Below are 19902 nucleotides of genomic sequence, written 5' to 3'. Positions count from 1 at the left end.
GTGTGGCATTTGCAATAATTACTGTATTTTTCTACATGCTCTTCAGTGAAGGCATTGCTTGTAGTTTCATCCATTCCATGGTATATTGAACTGTGGACAGGGTTCCTTTCGTGATTATTTTGTTGTTGCCCATTAATTTTTATAATTTTTATAATTTTAATTTTTTTCATTCAAGTACTCTGTATCTACTGGTCTGGCCAGATGACCCTTCTATGATAATGGAGTAGACGATACAACCAGCGACGAGTGTTGGGCGGTGGGAGATAATTTGACACCCTGAGAAAGCCAACGGCATGAGGCGCAAGAGCTCTCTTTGGAGGGAGACGGTCCCTCAGAGGAGGAAATGCTTCTGAAACCAATCAGGTAGCATCTGTTTTCTAGGTTAGAAGCTGCGTTTTAGATCCCATGGAGGGTTGGCATCAGCTTCATAAAACTTTGGCCCAGAATCAACAACAGACCCGGCCAAAAGCTGGAAACTTCAAAATGATGATGATGATGGGGAGGAGGAGGAGGAAAAAGTCCTAATACGCCTGAGTGAAGAACTCACGAGGTCCTGGATGTTGATGAGACTGGAAACTCCCAGTTTAGATACACACCTTCAAGTTGCAATTGAAACAGTACTGAAGGATGGTCCTTCAACATCCCAAAGCGAAAAATCAATTCCAGATGGTAAGAGAACTGTTTGTCACATTTCATCATCATTCATCATCATCTTTATTTCCCATTACCAGCTTCTCGGGTTGGGTTGTGAATCAAAGACCTCCATCGCTGCCTCTCTCCACCACTCTTTTTTTTTTTTTTTAAAGTATATCTTCTGGTTTTCCCCAACTTCTCTACGCACTCCCACATGGAATCTGTCCACCTCTTTTGGGATCCTCCTCGTGGTCTCTTTCCTGTTAACTTCTCTGTAAAAGGTCTTTTTTTTTTGGCACACTCTTTTCCCATTCTCATCACATGCCCATACCACTTTAGCTGTCCGGCTCCGTGACTAAATGATTAGCATGCTGGCCTTTGGTCACAGGGGTCCCAGGTTCGATTCCCGGCAGGGTCGAAAATTTTAACCATCATTGGTTAATTTCGCTGGCATGGGGGCTGGGTGTATGTGTCATCTTCATCACGACACTCAGGTCGCCTACGGGTGTCAAATCAAAAGACCTGCACCTGGCGAGCCGAACTTGTCCTCAGACACTCCCGGGCCTAAAAGCCATATGCCATTTCATTTATACCATTTTAGCTTTGTTGTTTCTATCCTGTCTTGAAGTTTCAAGATTCCTGTCCTTTTCCTTATCTCTTCATTTCTAATTCTATCCTTTCTGGCCTTGCCCTCGATACCTCTTAGGAATTTCATCTCCGCTGCCTGTATTCAACTCTCCTCTCATTTTGTTGTAGTCCACGATCCACCTGCATAGGTTAGTATGGGTTCATAACAGGTTGAATATAATACTTTCTTATTCTTCAGGACATCTTGGTTCCACAAATTACCCCTTACACTCTAGTAGAAGCTGTTTGCTTGTTGTATTCTTTTCCCAATTTCCTTGGTTATCTTTCCATCTTCTGTGATCACACTTCCCAAGTACTTGAAACTTTTAACCACTTCCAGAATTTTATCATTCAGTTTTATCTTTCCTCTTCCTTCCTTCTCTTTGTCATCACTATTGTTTTACTTTTCTCCGTGCTTACTTTCACCCTAAATTTTTCTATCTCTTGATTCCATACATCTATAGTACGCAAATCTTTTCTTGAGCCCTGAGCTCCATAGTGCTGAATGGGAACTAGGGCTCAAGAAAAGGTTCACGTACTATACTTCTTTTTGCACTTACGTTTCATCCTCACCCCATATCACTATTTCACCTGCAAATAACATGGCTTTTGTTGCCTGTCTTCCCAATCTCTGTTTCATGTTTTTATGAATTTCATCCATGACTGTGATGAATAGTATGGGGGATAGTACACTTCCCTGTCGGAGACCAGTTTCAACTTTAAACCATTTTGTTTTTCCTATACTAGTCTTCACACTATTAATACAATTTTTGTACATAGCTTTTATCATTTGCACTTCCATCTGTTAACTTGTTTTTTCCTTAATCTGCCCCATACCAACTGTCTGGACACACTGTCAAAAGCTTTCTCAATGTCAATAAATGCCATCACTATGTCTTTTCCAAACTCCCATCTTTTCTCCATCATATGTCTTAATGTAAAGATCAGGTCAAACATTGATCTGTCTTTCCTAAAACTGTACTGTTCTTCTTCCACTTCTCCTTCTAGCTTCCTCCTCAGTCTTCCTTCCAATACTCTCTCAAATATCTTAGTTACATGGGCAATAAGGGTGATCCCTCTAGTTATTACATTCCTTTTTATCACCTTCCTTAAATATCAGGATAATTAAAACCTTTCCCCACTCTTCTGGGATCTCTTTCTTCCTCCAGATTATTCTAAATAATCTATACAGCCACTGTAGCCCTACTGGTCCTGCTGCTTTAATGATTTCCATAGTTACCTCATACACTCCTGCTGTTTTACCACTCTTCATCTTTTGTATGGCTTCCTCTAACATAGATATCTCCCTTCCTTGTTCTTCTTCTTTTCCCCTTGTTTCTTGTTGCTCCTTCTCATCTACCAGTTCACTGTATTTAATATTTAGCAATTCTGAGAAGTATTCTTCCCATCTTTTTAGTATGTCATCTCTTTGCTTCAATATCTGCCCTGTTTCAGTTTTTACAAATTTTGTATCTTCCCTATTTCGTAAAATATTCTTCACCAAACCATACACAACCTTGTTACTTCCCTTTATATCCTCCTGTAAAGTTTCTGCAAAACTTTCCCAGCTCTTCTGTTTCTCTTCTTGTACTATTTTCTTACATACCTTTTTGGCTTCTTTATATTTCTGCCAATTCTCTGTACTATTGCTGCCTATCCACTTCCTCCAAGCCATTTGTTTCTCTGTAACTGCTTTCTTTACCCTGCTGTTCCACCAATGAGTTTCCTTTTCCTTTTTCCTCCCTGATAGTCTTCCACTGGTGTTTACTGCATCCTTTACAAAACCATTTCTGAAATATGTCCATCCCTCTTCTACACTGTTCATGTCATCTTTGGGAATTTCTTTCTTCAGATCTTCTTGAAACTTTTCCCTTATTTCTTTCTCTTTTAACTTCCATCCCTTTATTTTCCTTTCCCTTTTTAATCCGTTCCTTCTACAAAAATCTATTACCAAATCTCCTTCTTCATTTTGGTTTCCATAACTATCGGGACCAATTATTTCTTCTTTTCCCTGTCTGTCTGTTCCAACATGTGTTCATGTCTCCCATTATTATAAACTCTTTGTCTTCAATACAACTTTCCAGTTCTAGAAACTCTTCTAAACATTCATCTGCATTCCCTGATTGGGGTGCATAAACCTGTATAAAATCCTTGATTCCACTCTAAAGTCCAAGTCATTAATTATCCTGTCACTGATCTGGTCAATTTTGTCCACATATTGCGCTAGGTCTTCTCTCAATATAACACCACACCATTTGTTGCCATCTTTCCTCCACTCCAATATAATCTACACCCTTTCTTCAATTCTTTTGACCTTTCCCCTTCCATTTTGTTTCACTCATTCCCATCATTGCTATGTCTCTCTTCTCCATGTACTCCATAAGTTCTTCTACCTTGCCATTGAAAGTCATGACAATGATGATACCGATTCTTGTGATGTCTGGTAGCCCAATTATCACAGTTCCTCCAGAGCACCGGGAACTGTGCGTCACTTCAGGGTGACATCCTAGCATTTTCCGAGGCCTCGATTCACTCGTACTCATTTTTTAGGCTGTTTATATGATGGGTTCGCCACTCCCAAAGGCATTTTATTACCTTCTGCCAGGTTCAAATTAGGTCGCCCCTAACATGGAGTCAGACGCCTTTTGTAGCCGCTCCTCTGGAGTACAGACACTACGGGTTTGCCCCTTCTGCCATCTCCACTGTGCCGAAGTCCATCTTCTCCGCCGCAGATGCTGTAGATAACCCAGGGCAAGGGCCCTCCATATTTATGACCCCTGGAAAGAGGGTGTCCCAGTATTTTAAAGCCCCCATGAATTGGGCTACCTGTTGGTCTGTGGGTTGTGTTGGGCATTTCAACCAGTCCTACGTACTGTAGGGACCCCCTATCCGCCACCTGGGGAAGCGCTCTGCAGGGGTCAGGTTCCCCTAGTTACTTATCGGAAGTTAACCCCACCCACAAAGGCCGAGGTTATTTGCAGTGTGTTTGTCACATCTGTCCTGCTAAAAAGCGAAGAATGACAACACCATACTGCAATCAGTGCCACTGCGCATACTGCAAGGAACATCGATCTAACTGCTGCATCAACTGTTACAAGTAATGTCTTCTTGACGAGACGAAGGAATAAGTAACAAAGGGATATTAATTTTCTTCAGAAAATATTCTGTCAATTGTTTACGGCTTTCAATATTTTTTTACAATTTTTCCTGTCAAAACTGCCTAATAGTTTGAACAGGACGGTGTAGTATTTATATTTGTGTCCAGTTTTGTTATCCTTCTGATTAATGAAATTTTCTGAAAGATAAGTGTAAAAAAAGTGCCTTGACCTTCAGCTGCTAAATAATTTCATGTTATGTGTGAGTACCAACTTTTAAACTAAAATAAAATTTTGTCAATTTTACAATGGTTTGCGTTTATGTACTATCAAATTAGGGTTTGTGTTCTAGGTTTAATATTAGATACATAAACCAAACTCCATGGCATTACAGCTGTGATAGACTGTGGTCTACCAAATAACCACTCCCCAGTCCAAAGGTCTGCAGATTACAAGGTGACGCGTGGTCAGTGTGATGAATCCTCTTGGCGGTTGAGAAAATAGAAGAAACAGACAACCTTAGTGGAATGAAACTATCCATGCAGTAATACATGGAAGCAATAAGGGAAGAAAGGAAAGGGACAAGAAAATCGGAAGGATGTGGAAAGAAATAGAGATAAGACGCAAGAACTTTGTCAGCTTTAAATAGGTTTGAAATTTAGACCTAAGAATATAATTACATTGGAGAAAGAGAAATTCTGTACAAAATTCAAGATGAATTCCATCTGAGAAGAATGAATCAAAACAGAAATGATTGCTGAATTCCACACACTTCATCAGTATTTTTTAATTTGTTTGGATAAATGTAATATTGAGCTTTTACTGGGGATGGCCTTTAGATTAGGCTGAAACATGTATAGATATCGTCCCATCTCTAATATAGATGGTTGTTTTGTATTGAAAAGGAGGATCATATAAATACTTTTTATTTGTAAAGTAACAGGAATAAATGCGTATATTCGAGAACTGCTTTCGTAGCATAACAGCTAATGTAATTAACTACCGTCCTCGGGGTCCGGGTTTAATTCCCGGTACTGCCGGAAATTTAAGAATGGAATGTGGTCGAAATGGTACGTGAAGCTCACATCTATTGTGGGTGTGCCTGAAAAAAAGAGCCGCACCGCATCGGGATGACAACGCGAGTTTACTATTTTAATGTAATACATTTTTTTACAATTCGCTTTACGTCGCACCGACACAGATCTTATGGCAACGGTGGGAGAGAAAAGAGCTAGGAGTGGGAAGGAAACGACCGTGGCCTTAATTAAGGTACATCCCCAGCTTTTGCCAGGTGTGGAAATGGGAAACCACGGAAAACCATCCACAGGACACTGTGGTTCAAACACACTATCTTCCGAATACAAACCGAGAACTACGTGACTCAAGACCCGCAGCCACTTGCTCGGTGATGTACATTTTATATATTATTACACTAGAATTCCGCTGTAACAGACACCAGTATAACGAAATTTTCAGAATAACGATTTTATTTTGGTCCCTTCCTTTTTTTCCTATTTGTTGTGTATTAAAATATTTCATTTTAACAAACTTCGTAGTTTCAGTTTAACGAATTGAAATTGAGCTCTTTTCTTTACCAATTTGACCACATTTTCTCAAATTAAAACTAAAATTCATCCTATTTTATGACTAGAGTCCGGATTTTTAGGTACTTGTAGGTTAGAATGCAAAGTAACTGAAACAAGTAACAAGTATAGTCTACCCTGTACAACAGTTATGGTTTGAGATTTGCATAGACATTAGGGGTACAGTCTATAGAACTCCTGTAATTTATGTTACCCTTGCTACATTATGGAAGAAAGGGTTGCACGACATTTCCTACGAACCAGATTACTTTGCATTCTAACCTATTACCACCTAAAAATCCGAGGTCTATTTATGACTAACATTTTTCTTGTTACATTATTTTGTTATTCAGACGATATGATCGCCATTTTCCATATATCCACCATACGCGATCGAGAAGGCAATTGCTTTTGTGTAACCAATATGCTTCGCCCGTCATCCAATGTAAGACGTCGCTCTATTAGCTGCGTAGGAGCACCAAGTTTGCAATCCACCAATGAACGCTACGCTTTGTGTAACCAATAGGCTTCGCCCATCAACCAGTGTAAGACCAATGAACGCGACGGTTTCGTCGCATCATGCATTGCATGTTTCTTCTTCATATTTAATTCGCAAAGCAACATGTTTCTGTTTAGGTTATATCATTAAACTTGCAAAGTTCATGTGCATTTCATTAAATAAATAAGTTCATATCATCACAAATGGATAAGCAGAAGCGACAGAGTTTTTGTTGAGTGAAAAATGTAAAATACTTGCGGAAGTAGGGAAAGGCGGAGAGAAAGGAGAAGTAGCGAAGAAGTATGGCATTAGCTCGTCAACACTTTCTACTTTTTTAAAACAGAAAAATAAGATACAGGAAAACATTGATGCTGATGCCCTAGGTCCACAGCGTAAGAAGACCAGGACAGCAGACTACAAGGAGGTGGACCAAGCCATCTATACGTGGTTTGTGGAAATACGGAGTAAAAGCATTCCAATAAATGGCCCACTGTTATGTGAGCGTGTGTGATCTTTCGCACGCTTGCTTGGGTCACATGAGTTTATGGGTAGTGCTGGTTGGCTTCATAGGTTCCGGGAGAGATATGGCATATCCCACAAAATTATAATTGGTGAAGCTAACGATGCCTCGAAGGAAGTTGTGTTTTCATGGCGGCTGAAGACTCTAACAGATGCCTTGAAGGAATATTCGCCGGCAGACATTTATAATGCAGACGAAACTGTGTTATTTTATAAACAAATGCCGAACAAAACGCTTGATTTCAAGGGAAATAAGTGTTTTGGCGGCAAACGTTCAAAAGAAAGTATCACGGCTCTTTTGTGCACCAATTCCACAGGGACGGACAAACTGAAGCCTCTCATAACTGGGAAGTTTGGGAAGCCAAGGTGCTTCAAGGGGGTGCAACATCTGCCCTGTGAATACAGGCACAACTCTAAGGCATGGATGACATCTGTGCTATTCAAAGAGTGGTTGTTGGACTTGGAACGTCGGATGAAGGCCGAAAAGAGGAGAATTCTTCTATTATTGGACAACTGCTTTTCTCATAATTCTGTGCCCCGCCATTTGGAACATGTAAAAGTTTTATTTTTGCCTCCAAATACAACTTCAATTCTGCAGCCACTGGATTAAGGTATAATTCATGCAGTAAAGCGGCATTACCGAGCTCGTGTGGTCCGTTGAATGCTGTGCAACATTGCCACGTATAGAGACATTAACATCAACATATTGGGAGCAATGCAGATGTTTAGTGCTGCATGGAAATCCCTGAATGCAGACATCATCACAAACTGTTTTAGAAAAGAATTGGAAGCGTTTGCGTACAATGCTGGATGTGCCATCTACAGTAAGTCTTACCGACTACAGCAATGTAGATAGTGATGTAATAGTCCACAAAGAAATCACCAATGAGGAAATGTGGAGGACATTATGAATGGTAGAGATCCATGTGATGAGGAGGAAGAGGAAGACAACCCCCAAAATGATTGTGTTCGATAGAGCTTGACTCTTCAGCAGGCAACGAACATGGCACGTAGCCTTCAAGATTTTCTTGTGTCACAAAGTGATGTGCCAGAATCTGTTTTAAATTAATGTGCAGTGATTGGTGACTATTTGAAATGAGCTTTTTTTGCAAGTTGCTTTACGTCGCACCGACACAGATGGGTCTTATGGCGACGATGGGACAGGAAAGGGCTAGGAGTGAGAAGGAAGCGGCCGTGGCCTTAATTAAGGTACAGACCCAGCATTTGCCTCATGTGAAAATGGGAAACCATGGAAAACCACCTTCAGGACTGCCGACAGTGGGGTTCGAACCCACTATCTCCCGAATACTGGATACTGGTCGCACTTAAACGACTGCAGCTATTGAGCTCGGTGAACGAGCTTTTGTGTCTGGATCTGTTCAGAAGAAAATCACATACTTTTTCAAAAAATGAGGTTCTGGAACAATGTGTAGACTTGCTGGTTCATTGTAAAAATAGATTTTTCTGAAAACATCTCTCAATACTGTAACTCATAATGGTATTTTGAAGTTATACAGATCCTGGAACGGATATAACAGGGCAGAGGACCTCGTAGTTCCGCCCCTAAAAACAACAATAACGGATATAACAGGGGTGGCCACTAACCTTAATTCTGGGAGCCGCAAATTTAGGAGACAAAATTGGGAGCATGTTTAGAAAAGGGTTTATTAAATGAAGACACATTTTTCATTTTATAACAAATGAAGGAACATTTATTTTCTACAACGCACAGAACATTATTGTTCAGGTACACATCAAGGAATGAGATTTTACTTTTGCTTTTTCGAGTGTCCATTTTTGCTGTTAGTTTTTTGAAATCTGGCTGATAATTGGTAAGTGCAGTTCGCACAAGTTCACTTAAATGTTCATCAGTTAGTTCAGATCGATATTTAGATTTAATAAATTTAAGCGTCGAGTACAGAGATTCACACACATAAGTAGTCCCAAAGATTGAGATAAGTCTCTTGGCACACTCCTTTGTTAGTGTGTATTTTGCTTCTGGAACATTCTTCCAAACTTCTATGGTAGAAACACCACTTCGTTTGAGTACTTTTATTCCTTTGTCCTCTTGCAGTTCTAGTAGCTCCAACTCTACAGCTGCTCTATCCTTTGTTATTGGTGATGAGACAGGGCAGTTATAGCCCACAACATCAACAGAAAAAGGATTTTCCAGGAATGAAAATGAAGGTTTAAGTGATATCAAATTATTAAATCTGCCATTAATCTCTTCAGCAAGGCCAGACATTTTATTAATGTAATCTTCAGTTTACACCTTAACATCAGAAAGGCTTTCAGTAATTTTCTTCCAACATTTAAAGTGAGAAAATCTTTTAGTCTGAAGGTCTTTCTCAATAAGCTTTAACTTGCTATGAAAGCTAAATACAGTCTGGGCCAAATCAGAAATAAGTTTTTCTCTTCCTTGTAAAGATATGTTTAGCATTTTTTAAATGTTGGACCACATTTGTAAAAGAAAAAAAAAAAAAAAAGCCAACTATAACAACCATTGGGTGTCATAAAGTTCATGGAATGATTTCCCTTTTTCTTCTGAAACTGTTTGATTGGACCAGGTAATTCAACAAATCTGCCAAGAACATTGCTTACTGATAGCCGTCTTACTAAGCATTACCAAGATACATCATCAGGGAGCTCATCATTGTTCATATCTTCTATAAAATATTTGAACTGTCGGTGTGTTTTGGCACATGAGCGAATACAGTTCACAATTTTTAGAACTACCTGCATAATATGCGGGTACTGAAAATATTTTGCTGATAAATGTTCTCTGTGAATAATAAAATGTACAGGTAGGAAATGAGGAAATGATGTGTCAACATTTTTTTTTTTTTTTTTTTGCTAGGGGCTTTACGTCGCACCGACACAGATAGGTCTTATGGCGACGATGGGATAGGAAAGGACAAGGAGTTGGAAGGAAGCGGCCGTGGCCTTAATTAAGGTTCAGCCCCAGCATTTGCCTGGTGTGAAAATGGGAAACCACGGAAAACCATTTTCAGGGCTGCCGATAGTGGGATTCGAACCTACTATCTCCCGGATGCAAGCTCACAGCCGCGCGCCTCTACGCGCACGGCCAACTCGCCCGGTGTGTCAACATTTAAAAGCCCAATAAGCCCTTGTTTCGTGCCAGTCATAGATGGTGTACCATCGGTAGCAATGCTGACAATATTACTGATAGGCACTGAGTTTTTCTGTAAAACACCATCCGGGGCTTCTTTAATGTCACAACCACGAATAGTATCCTTCAACGTAACCAGGTCTTCCACCACCTGCAAGTTCTTTGACATATACCTCACAGTTATGGCTAGTTGTGGTTTATCTTTGATATCAGTAGACTCGTCCAGAGCCAGACTTACTGCAGAGCACTCGCTTAGTTTCTTTGTAAATTATAAAATATCCGCACTAATAACAGAAACTTGCCTCTCTATTGTGTGTCTAGCAGCGGGCTTTTCGTTGATCAGTTTCTGATCTTCAGCTTCTAAAACAGAAATAACTTGTGCCATGTTCTTCTTAATAAACTCCCCCTTCGTGTAAGGCTTTTTTGCTTTTGCAATATTAAAAGCCAAGATGAAGCCAGCTTCAGTAGTCAAATCTGCTTCCTTGGTAAAAATTGACATGACCCTACTCTGACCATGAAGTTTTTCCTTCAGTGATTTCAGTTTGGTTTTCCTTAACTGCGAGCCAACAGGAAAATATTTATTGAAACCGCTGTGGTTAGTGTCATGATGGCGTTTTAGATTGCTGGCCCTGAACTGTGACAAAGTTATTTGACACAAAAGACACATTGGCTTACTGTTTCTTTCTACAAAAACAAATTCTTCCTCCCACTCTCCCGCTCAAAGCGCTATCTAACAGAAGGTCCCGGAACTATCTTCACCTTCCATCTCTCACCACTGACCTACAGTGCTAATAACGTTAAGCCGCACATCGCTGCTACTGACTGCCGCCGGCCGCGAGATGTTGTTAGATTCCATTAATTATATCATTTTATTTTACTCTAAGGTTGGTGTCAAGAGCCGCACGAGACTGACTCAAGGGCCGCATGCGGCTCGCGAGCCTCGTCGTGGCCAGCCCTGGGATATAATATTAGGCAAGTTCTTAAGAATTGACTTATTTCAGTATAAGAAATTAATTTCAGAGGTTCCCAAAATTTTTGTTAATACTGGTATTTTACTGTATTATTGAATATGTTATGCAAATTTTACCTTATTATTTCTTTCTTTAACCGCACCCGGGCAACTGGAGTGGCATATTGATGATGATGATTTCTTTCTTTCTTAATCCGCTTGCCTCCGTGGTTGGTTTTCCCCTCGGACTCAGCGTGGGATCCCACCTCTACCGCATCAAAGGCAGTATCCTCGAGCATGAGACTTTGGGTTGGGGAATACAACTGGGGTGGAGGACCAGTACCTCACCCAGGCGGCCTCACCTACTCTGCTGAAAAAGGGCCTTCTCAGGGGATGAGAAGATTGGAAGGGGTAGATAAGGAAGAGGAAGGAAGCGACTGTGATTTTAAGTTAGGTACCAACCTAACATCTGTCTGGAGTCCGGTTCCATGGCTAAATGGTTAGCGTGCTGGTCTTTGGTCACAGGGGTCTCGGGTTCGAATCCCGGCAGGGTCGGGAATTTTAACCATAATTGGTTAATTTTGCTGGCATGGGGACTGGGTGTATGTGTTGTCTTCATCATCATTTCATTCTCATCACGACACGCAGGTCGCCTACGGACGTCAAATTGAAAGACCTGCATCTGGCGAGCCGAACTTGTCCTCGGACACTCCCAGCACTAAAAGCCATACATCATTTCATCTGTCTGGAGGAGAAGTGGGAAACCACGGAAAACCACTTCGAGAATGGCTGAGGCGGGAATCGAACACCCTTCTACTCAATTGACCTCCTGAGGCTGAGTGGACCCCGTTCCAGTCCTCGTACCACTTTTCAAATTTCGTGGCAGAGCCGGGAATCGAATCTGGGCCTCCAGGGGTGGCAGGTAATCACACTAACCACTACACCATATAGTTAAACATGGTGATGACTTTTTTTTTATCCACACAGCTGTGAATGTTTTGTGGACAGCCACCTATCACATTGGCAATTTTGAACCCATTTTGCCCTCCTGTTCTTATCTTTCGGGAATCTAAATAACCTAGTCCCTTTACACGAATGACTTCTACAATCTAGAGCGACACAATAATTCATGACAACTTAATCTTACTGCACTGTGTAACACACAGTGGAGACCTTTGGTCCTAACATGGCCGCTGCCGCAAATAATTCTGGGAGCGTGACCAGACCTGTGTATATAGACCTTGACCACAGACGTAGACAACAGTGCCATCTAGCGGCTGGTGAGCACACAACACCATAGAGCCAACCTAAAGACAATTAGAGCAAAATTGCAGGTACTTATTGACTTGCCTATGTATTTTGTGCGTGTTATTAAAAATACTTATTGGTATCTGTTTTGAAGTACTCATAAGTAAACCATGAATGGTCAAGTAAGTGATAGTGACTTATTTTAAGGGGCAAAACAATGTGATTTTTAGCCCTAATAGTCAAGTTAATATAAAAATTACAACTATGCAGTACAACTTTACAGGTGATGTGTCAATATTTTATGAAGTAGAATTTTGAGTAATCAACCATCCAATATACTACCTACACTCAAAAAGCAAATTAATACAAGCATAATTTGCAAAAAATAATTATTCCACTGCAATATATACACAATGCAAATAGATTCATAAATTACTTCTTTTACATATTAATTTTTAACTAACCTGACACCTTCCATAAGTTGGTCAGTTATGTTAGCATGCTGAGTCACAACCCAGTTGTATACTAATCTTCTCACAATAGGGCCAAACACCTTGCCCAGCTCCTGGATAGTATGGGAAGTGTCAGGAGCAATAGTTGATGATGGAGTAATGGAACAACTACCTGAATCATGTGAACCTGAAACAAACAAAAAAAGTATGCTCAATAAGTTCAGTTTTTAAAAATGCAGTTATTTATTTAGCATATGGCTTTTAGTGCCGGGAGTGTCCGAACACACGTTTGGCTTGTCTGGTACTATTTGACGCCCATGGACGACCTGCACATCTGGGTGTGAGATGATAATAGTGAGGTAGCGAGAGTGTGAAACATGCTGTCGGCACTTAGCTTCCCCTTATCGAATAACACCCAACGGATCTGCTCAAAGCTTTTTTTTTTGCTAGTTGCTTTACGTCGCACCGACACAGATAGGTCATGGCGACGATGGGACAGGCAAGGGCTAGGAGTGGGAAGGAAGCGGCCGTGGCCTTAATTCAGGTACAGCCCCAGCATTTACCTGATGTGAAAATGGGAAACCACGGAAAACCATTTTCAGGGCTGCCGACAGTGGGGTTCGAACCTACTATCTCCCGAATACTGGATACTGGCCGCACTTAAGCGACTGCAGCTATCGAGCTCGGTGCTCAAAGCTTAACGCCCTTATTGAATCACCATCAACAGAATCATATGCCCTCACTCCAGGCATTTGGCACACGGTCTAGTGATTAGAAATTGTATACCATCACCTCTCCTATCCCACCGGCCAACATTCTGATGGTGAATTCTTTTTCTCGGCTTGAACCAGCTAACTGTGGTGTCACACGACAGATATTTGATGCCTTAACAACCATGGTCACCAGGCGGGCATAATGAGTTCAGTGATGGTGCAACAATATTTTACATGAAGGATGATTTTTTTTTTTTTTTTTTTTTTTTACAAGTTGCTTTACATTGCACCGACATAGATAGATCTTATGGCGACGATGGGAAGGGGAGGGGCTAGGAATGGGAAGGAAGTAGCCGTGGCCTTAATTAAGCTACAGCCCCAGTATTTGCCTGGTGTGAAAATGGGAAACCATGGAAAATCATCTTCAGGGCTGCCGACAGTGGGGTTTGAACCTACTATCTTCTGAATACAGGATACTGGATGCACTTAAGCGACTGCAGCTATCGAGCTCAGTGAAGGATGAATCCAAAGTGTCTGATGGTTTCAAAAAGACAAACATAGAAAACAGTTTTCTTAGTCTGATTACAGGCCAGTCCCATGGTGTAAGGTTAGAGAGTCTGCCTCCTATTTGGAAGAGGGGGACTGGGTTTGATTCCTGGCTTGTCTAAGGATTTAAATCCTGTATCAAGAGCTGGAATGGCATTCAATCAACCTCATGATACCAAATGAGGAGCTGCTGATACGAGACGTAGTGTACCCAGTCACGAAAGCCAAGCAATACAGCCAAGGATATCGTCACCCTGGCCATGTTGCACTGTAGTATCTGCAGGCCATTTGGCTGAGCAGCAACTGTCTTGGTAAGCCAAAGCCCTTAATGGTTGTATCAGCCATGGTTCTTGTTTGTTTTGTTTAATCTGATTAGAAAGTTGGGAATGATCAGAGAATGCAACTCCAACAAAGGTCTGTTATATATCCATAGGATGATAAAGTACCATTTAACCCTTTCCACTCGTATGCGAGGTAAATTACGACATAATATACAAGAGGAATGTACGCATCCATCATATGGTATAAGCTCCTTTGAGGTACACTTTTCTAAGAAAGAACTGAAACCATGGATATAATGTGGGTGGGTATTCACAGGATTTGTATCTATGTGGAAGGTAGATTGTAATTTGGTAATGATTAAAATTAAATCTGATAAAATATTAAATGCAAGGAACATACAATGACATGCCTTGCTCCTTTTTTTGAGTGACTATACATGTGCAGCTTCAAGCAACATAAAATGAAAACTGAGTCGAATATTATAGTTTGCCCCTGGAAGTCAACAGACAAATGTAAGCACAAGATGATAGTACAGCATAAGCAAGAATGTAATTTTACATGATTTAATATTTTGTGAATGTAACCGATTTTAGGAACTGTTTTAAGGGAAATGTTAAACACACAGTGTTAGTTTCCAATTTTAAAAAATCATATGCATTTATTGGGATTTAAAGCACTGTCAGAAGCTAACAGTGATGCCACTGAACTATCGTGTCCGCAGTAGCAGAAATCTGTTACCGTATATTCTCTGAAACCACTACTTATTCGATACTGGTACTCAGTAAATCATTTACAAATACCCTACCCACCCTTACACACAAGCATTACTGTGTCAGTAGATGTAAGTATATGATGCACTAGATCTTGATCAAGAACCCGCATTTAAGAACCCCTTTATGACTATGTTAACATAGGTAAGTCAGTTGCATTACAATGATCTATCATTCTAATTGTATTTCAAGAATTATAAGATATGAAATCTACAATACAAACAAGAATTCTGGAAGTATATACCACAACTCATGGCTCCATAGTTTCCTTAACAAATTTATTGAATCGGAGTAGATAGGGAGGATGCACCAATATTCAGTGTCACATTCAATCATCTTCTCTTTCTTGCACTTCACCTGTCAAGAGAATGATTATAAAACATGTAATTAAACAATTTCTCGTTCAAATAATAATTTCTGCTCTTCTAATACACTACAATCTTACTTTGAACTCAGGAAATGGCAAAATAAGTGTTCATGATCTCATTTTGATTAATGAATATCAATAAACAATCTATTATACTACCAAGAGTTTCTTGAGATCTACCATTCAGAAATGCATAGGCCCTATCATTTTTCATGACAATGGCCATATTAATGACTATAACAACAGTTCATGTTTAACCCGGTGTTCTTATATCTCCCTACCTTCATGCAACATCCCTCTGCCCTAAGACATTATTTAATACAGAGCTTCAAGTCAATGTAGTTGGAAGGTGTGCCCTCATATATGTACTTTGACAACACATAGATTAAAAAAAAAAAAACAGTAGAATTTGTTTCCAAAATCATCGGGGTTAAATTTATTTACCTACTTGTTTACTCGAATATTTATTTTGTGAACCGTCGATGATCATTGTGTATCACTGTAAAATAACATTAATTTCTGATACCTAACCTCACATGCTTACCTGGAATTGCCAAGTATACGATGGGTACATTCTTCAAAGCTTCGGGAAGCCTTGTCATCCAATTCTCTAGGTCTTCTCCTATTTCCGATAAATTAATGGCCGTTTCTTTTAACATTTTGTCGTTCGTGTTACAGAGGTATACAAGGAATACTGTCCGAGTTATTCCTCTTCAAGGATTTTCTCATTGCAGTGAGGTTCCTTGCTCAACGTTCCCATAGTTGAAACAAAATTATGTAATGAATACATTGCGTGTAAAGTTTCAATGAGAATGAATCGGACAAGGTTCCTCAACAAACGCAATTAAAATTGCGCTACTGCTCGTCATACACGAATCACAGCGACATGATGAATTTTGTAGTTCACAGCAAAATCCTGCAGCTGCTACAACCAATCAGGCAGCTGTATCCAACGAAAATACACGAAATAATCAGTCGTGCTCGGTCGTGCTTCTGGCGCGGGAATAGATAAAAACAATCCTATACCTATACACCATAACAAACAATAAGAAGTGTGACGACTCCATTCAAGAACTGGAAAAAATCCAAAGAAAAGCAGCTCGATTTGTTCTGGGTGATTTCCGACAAAAGAGTAGCGTTACAAAAATGTTGCAATGTTTGGGTTGGGAAGAATTGAGAGAAAGAAGAAGAGCTGCTCGACTAAGTGGTATGTTCCGAGCTGTCAGCGGTGAGATGGCGTGGAATGACATTAGTAGACGAATATGTTTGAATGGCGTCTATAAAAGTAGGAAAGATCACAATATGAAGATAAAGTTGGAATTCAAGAGGACAAACTGGGGCAAATATTCATTTATAGGAAGGGGAGTTAGGGATTGGAATAACTTACCAAGGGAGATGTTCAATAAATTTCCAATTTCTTTGAAATCATTTCGGAAAAGGCTAGGAAAGCAACAGATAGGGAATCTGCCACCTGGGCGACTGCCCTAAATGCAGATCAGTATTGATTGATTGATCACGTTTTGAAGTCCAAGGCATGGATGTTGTCTGCCACCTGCAGCGATGCAGTCACTACCGGTACTACTCTAAACATGGCTTGTTTATTATTGGGCACCCAGGTGCAGAGACAGGGTGGCCACAGCCAGTAGCGGTGGCCCTGCACATTATGGAGAAAACATTACAATTTTATTCCATTTTACTCGGCTGAAACTAGGAATCATATGAATTATTAAAAAAGCAATTATTTTCTTAATCCGGCTGTTTTTAAGTATGTTGTCCGTACGGAGACTCGTGGAGAGGAAAACGCGGTTAAAAAAGCGTGTGAAAATGCCTTAGCACCTATGTTTCAGGTTGCAAGTCAGGTTATGACCGTAATTAAAAGGCATTTACTACTACTAAACGTTTTCATTCCTCCCCTGAAGGGGGAGGCGGGCCTCTTAGACGGTGACGCCGTCTCTCAGGCCGGAAGATTTGTTACGGTGAAGGAGATGTGCGGAGAAGGCGAGGGGGTGGGTGGCCGTGGCCTATACGAACTGTCCCGGCATTCGCCTTAGTGCAGGAGAATGGAAAACCACGGAAAACAATTCTCAGGACAGCCGACGGGTGGAGCCAGGCGTGAAGTCCGGCACTGTGCCCCAGGCCCGTCTCCCGAATGCAGAGGCGTAGAGCCACGGTAGAGCCATGGCCAACTTTCCTCTGCTCGGTTGGCCGGTCAAATTACAGAGCTGTTGGACCACGGGCAAGCCGTGGCCTCTTAAGGGACGAAACCCAAGGGCCGAAACCCACTCTGCATCCACCGACAAAAAACATTTCTTCTCGGCACCTAAAGACAAGATGTTATTCGCTAATTGCTTAAAGGCAAATTTTGAATGGAATAGCTTTCGACGCCCCAGAATGGAAAACGACGGAAAACCATCTTTAGAGCTGCCGACGGTGGGATTCGAGCCTACAATCTCCTAAAAGCAAACTCACAACCAGCGACCCTAAACAAATGTTCTCTCGCCGTACTGAAAATGATGAAAAATTATCCCCGATCGTTGATGTTTGGCTGTTCTCAATATAAATTCAAATGCTGTGCAGACTTTGGATTCTGAACACTTTATGGCGCAGTTTGCGCAGAATCCATCATTGGTAAGTTTTAGAGCCCTTTTCAATTAGACAGCGTAAAGGGTGTCACATTACTGTCGCACGGAGTGGCACCGCAAGACCTAAACATTTTCTCCATTATTATTGGTTTAAAGAGTTGGGGTGGATGGGGGAAGTGGCAATTCTGAAAAACTGAAAACTTAAACGTTGTTTTATTATTTCGATAAAACGAGCCATCGTGTTGATGTAAGACGTTGCCGCATTGCCAGCCAAGCAGGTTGGCAGACCAGACTGCTTTCCCGTACTAGTTGGGACCGATGGCATTAAAACAACACGTATCAGTATCATCTCTCCCGTTCACGTGACATGATGCCGCGATTTCGAACCGAAGAGACACCAAAGTTTGCAGTGGAAGTATTTCGGGTCGTCAAGACCATCGACTTCGTGGGAAAGGTGTTAATGCCGTTTCGTTGATGTGCGCTATAGGGGCCTTACACTTAACTTAGCGAATTCACCGAACATGAACAGGATTATCTACGCGGAAAAGGTGGTGGTGGTGATTCTTGTTTTAAGAGGAAGTACAGCTGGAAAACCATCCTCTATACTCTACACCAGCCATGTCAAGGTCAAGCGCACGCCAGCGGAGTTGCGTGCAGGGTGTCTTTACTCCCGTGCGGTCTCGACTGTTACACGCTTACTCGAGCGGAGAAATTCGAAGATGCGTTAGGGGTGCACAGTATTCCTTCCTTCGTTGCGAACAAAGTGCGCTACCTCTAAATGACAGCTGTCCTTCACCAATATCATTAATAAGGCACCGTAAGTTGTCAATTTACATGAAATAATAATAAACACATTATTGATATATACAAAGACAATAGGATTGAAGGAAGAATCACATTCTGACATGTTCAAGATAGATTAAATTAATAAATTAAGAGTATTCTCATTGACAAAACAAAGGTGTGATGCAATAACTTAAAAGCTTTCCGGTGAGCATTGTCTACACACTGGGCATCGTGATTTCACTTCCTCTAAAAAACAAAAAAAGTCGCCTAAAAGTGACCCATTTATGTTCACTGATTTCCTGAGCCCTGGTGACGTGTGCTGGTAATAAATCGGTCAAATTAGGCTTGATAGTGCTGACAGACACTATTTTCATCACTGCACTGTGATGTGTACCCCGTCACATGTCTATTATCCGAGATCGGAATTGAGATTTGTTGATATTCGTCCTGGAAAAGAACTGTTCGCATCTGTAAGAACTTCCAAAGATTGACAGGATTTCTGTCACAAACTTTCGGAGTTGTGGGAAGCGTAATGGGGCAAGTGTTTTGTAAAAGTCAATCATTTTCCTTTCTTTGTACTCTTTCTTCATACGCGCGTCACATATTAACTCTATAAGTTCCAGTTGTAAATTCTGGGGTGCGTTTTTCGGTTGAATACTAAACGGTACGGAAAAGAACTGCAACTCTCCTTTCACAACATGAAGGCCCTGAAACCACCTATCCTGTACTGATGTGCATGATACTGCTTACAATGACGCCTAGGATTAAACTTTTTGCAGATGGCATGTCTTTTACGCACTAAGTACTGAGCTTCTCTTTAATGTTCGCGACTTAGAAAACAGTGCGACCTTTCCAGGTCAAATCTACCGTATCTTTTCCTCTTATCACTCTCCTATGTCGTTCTTTTATTTCACGTGGCATGTAAAGATCTGTTTTACTCATTCCTGCTGTGACCGAACGTACTGTCCGCCCAGAGAGTAGAAGTTCTGCCTGCACACGTGCGAGGGCATTTCTAGGACTTGCGATGTCTCACTGCGAGCACTGTTTGACATGCCTGCTCTACGCGGGCAACCAGACAACCAAAAAGACAAGCACGGTGCTGAATTACCTGATAAAGTAAT

General features: G+C 40.9%; 1 protein-coding gene across 3 annotated transcripts in view; it reads right to left on the bottom strand.

The window, feature by feature from the left end:
• The window catches only part of LOC136857541 (PI-PLC X domain-containing protein 3), a 61300-nt gene extending 44869 nt beyond the window's left edge, over positions 1 to 16431 (bottom strand). For all 3 annotated transcript variants that reach the window (XM_067136270.2, XM_067136268.2, XM_067136271.2), the window contains exons 1-2: positions 15958 to 16431; positions 12748 to 12922 (exon numbers count right to left, since the gene is read on the bottom strand). In XM_067136270.2, the coding sequence (XP_066992371.1) occupies positions 12748 to 12922; positions 15958 to 16072 (290 nt within the window). In that variant the 5' untranslated portion in view covers positions 16073 to 16431. The remainder of the gene's footprint in view (positions 1 to 12747; positions 12923 to 15957) is intronic.
• Between the last annotated feature and the right edge of the window lie 3471 nt (positions 16432 to 19902).

The sequence above is a fragment of the Anabrus simplex genome, chromosome 1 (genome assembly GCF_040414725.1).
Source record: "Anabrus simplex isolate iqAnaSimp1 chromosome 1, ASM4041472v1, whole genome shotgun sequence".
Classification (NCBI taxonomy): domain Eukaryota; kingdom Metazoa; phylum Arthropoda; class Insecta; order Orthoptera; family Tettigoniidae; genus Anabrus; species Anabrus simplex.
Note: the sequence above shows the minus strand (reverse complement) of the source record. Positions and strands in the feature narration are given on the sequence as shown.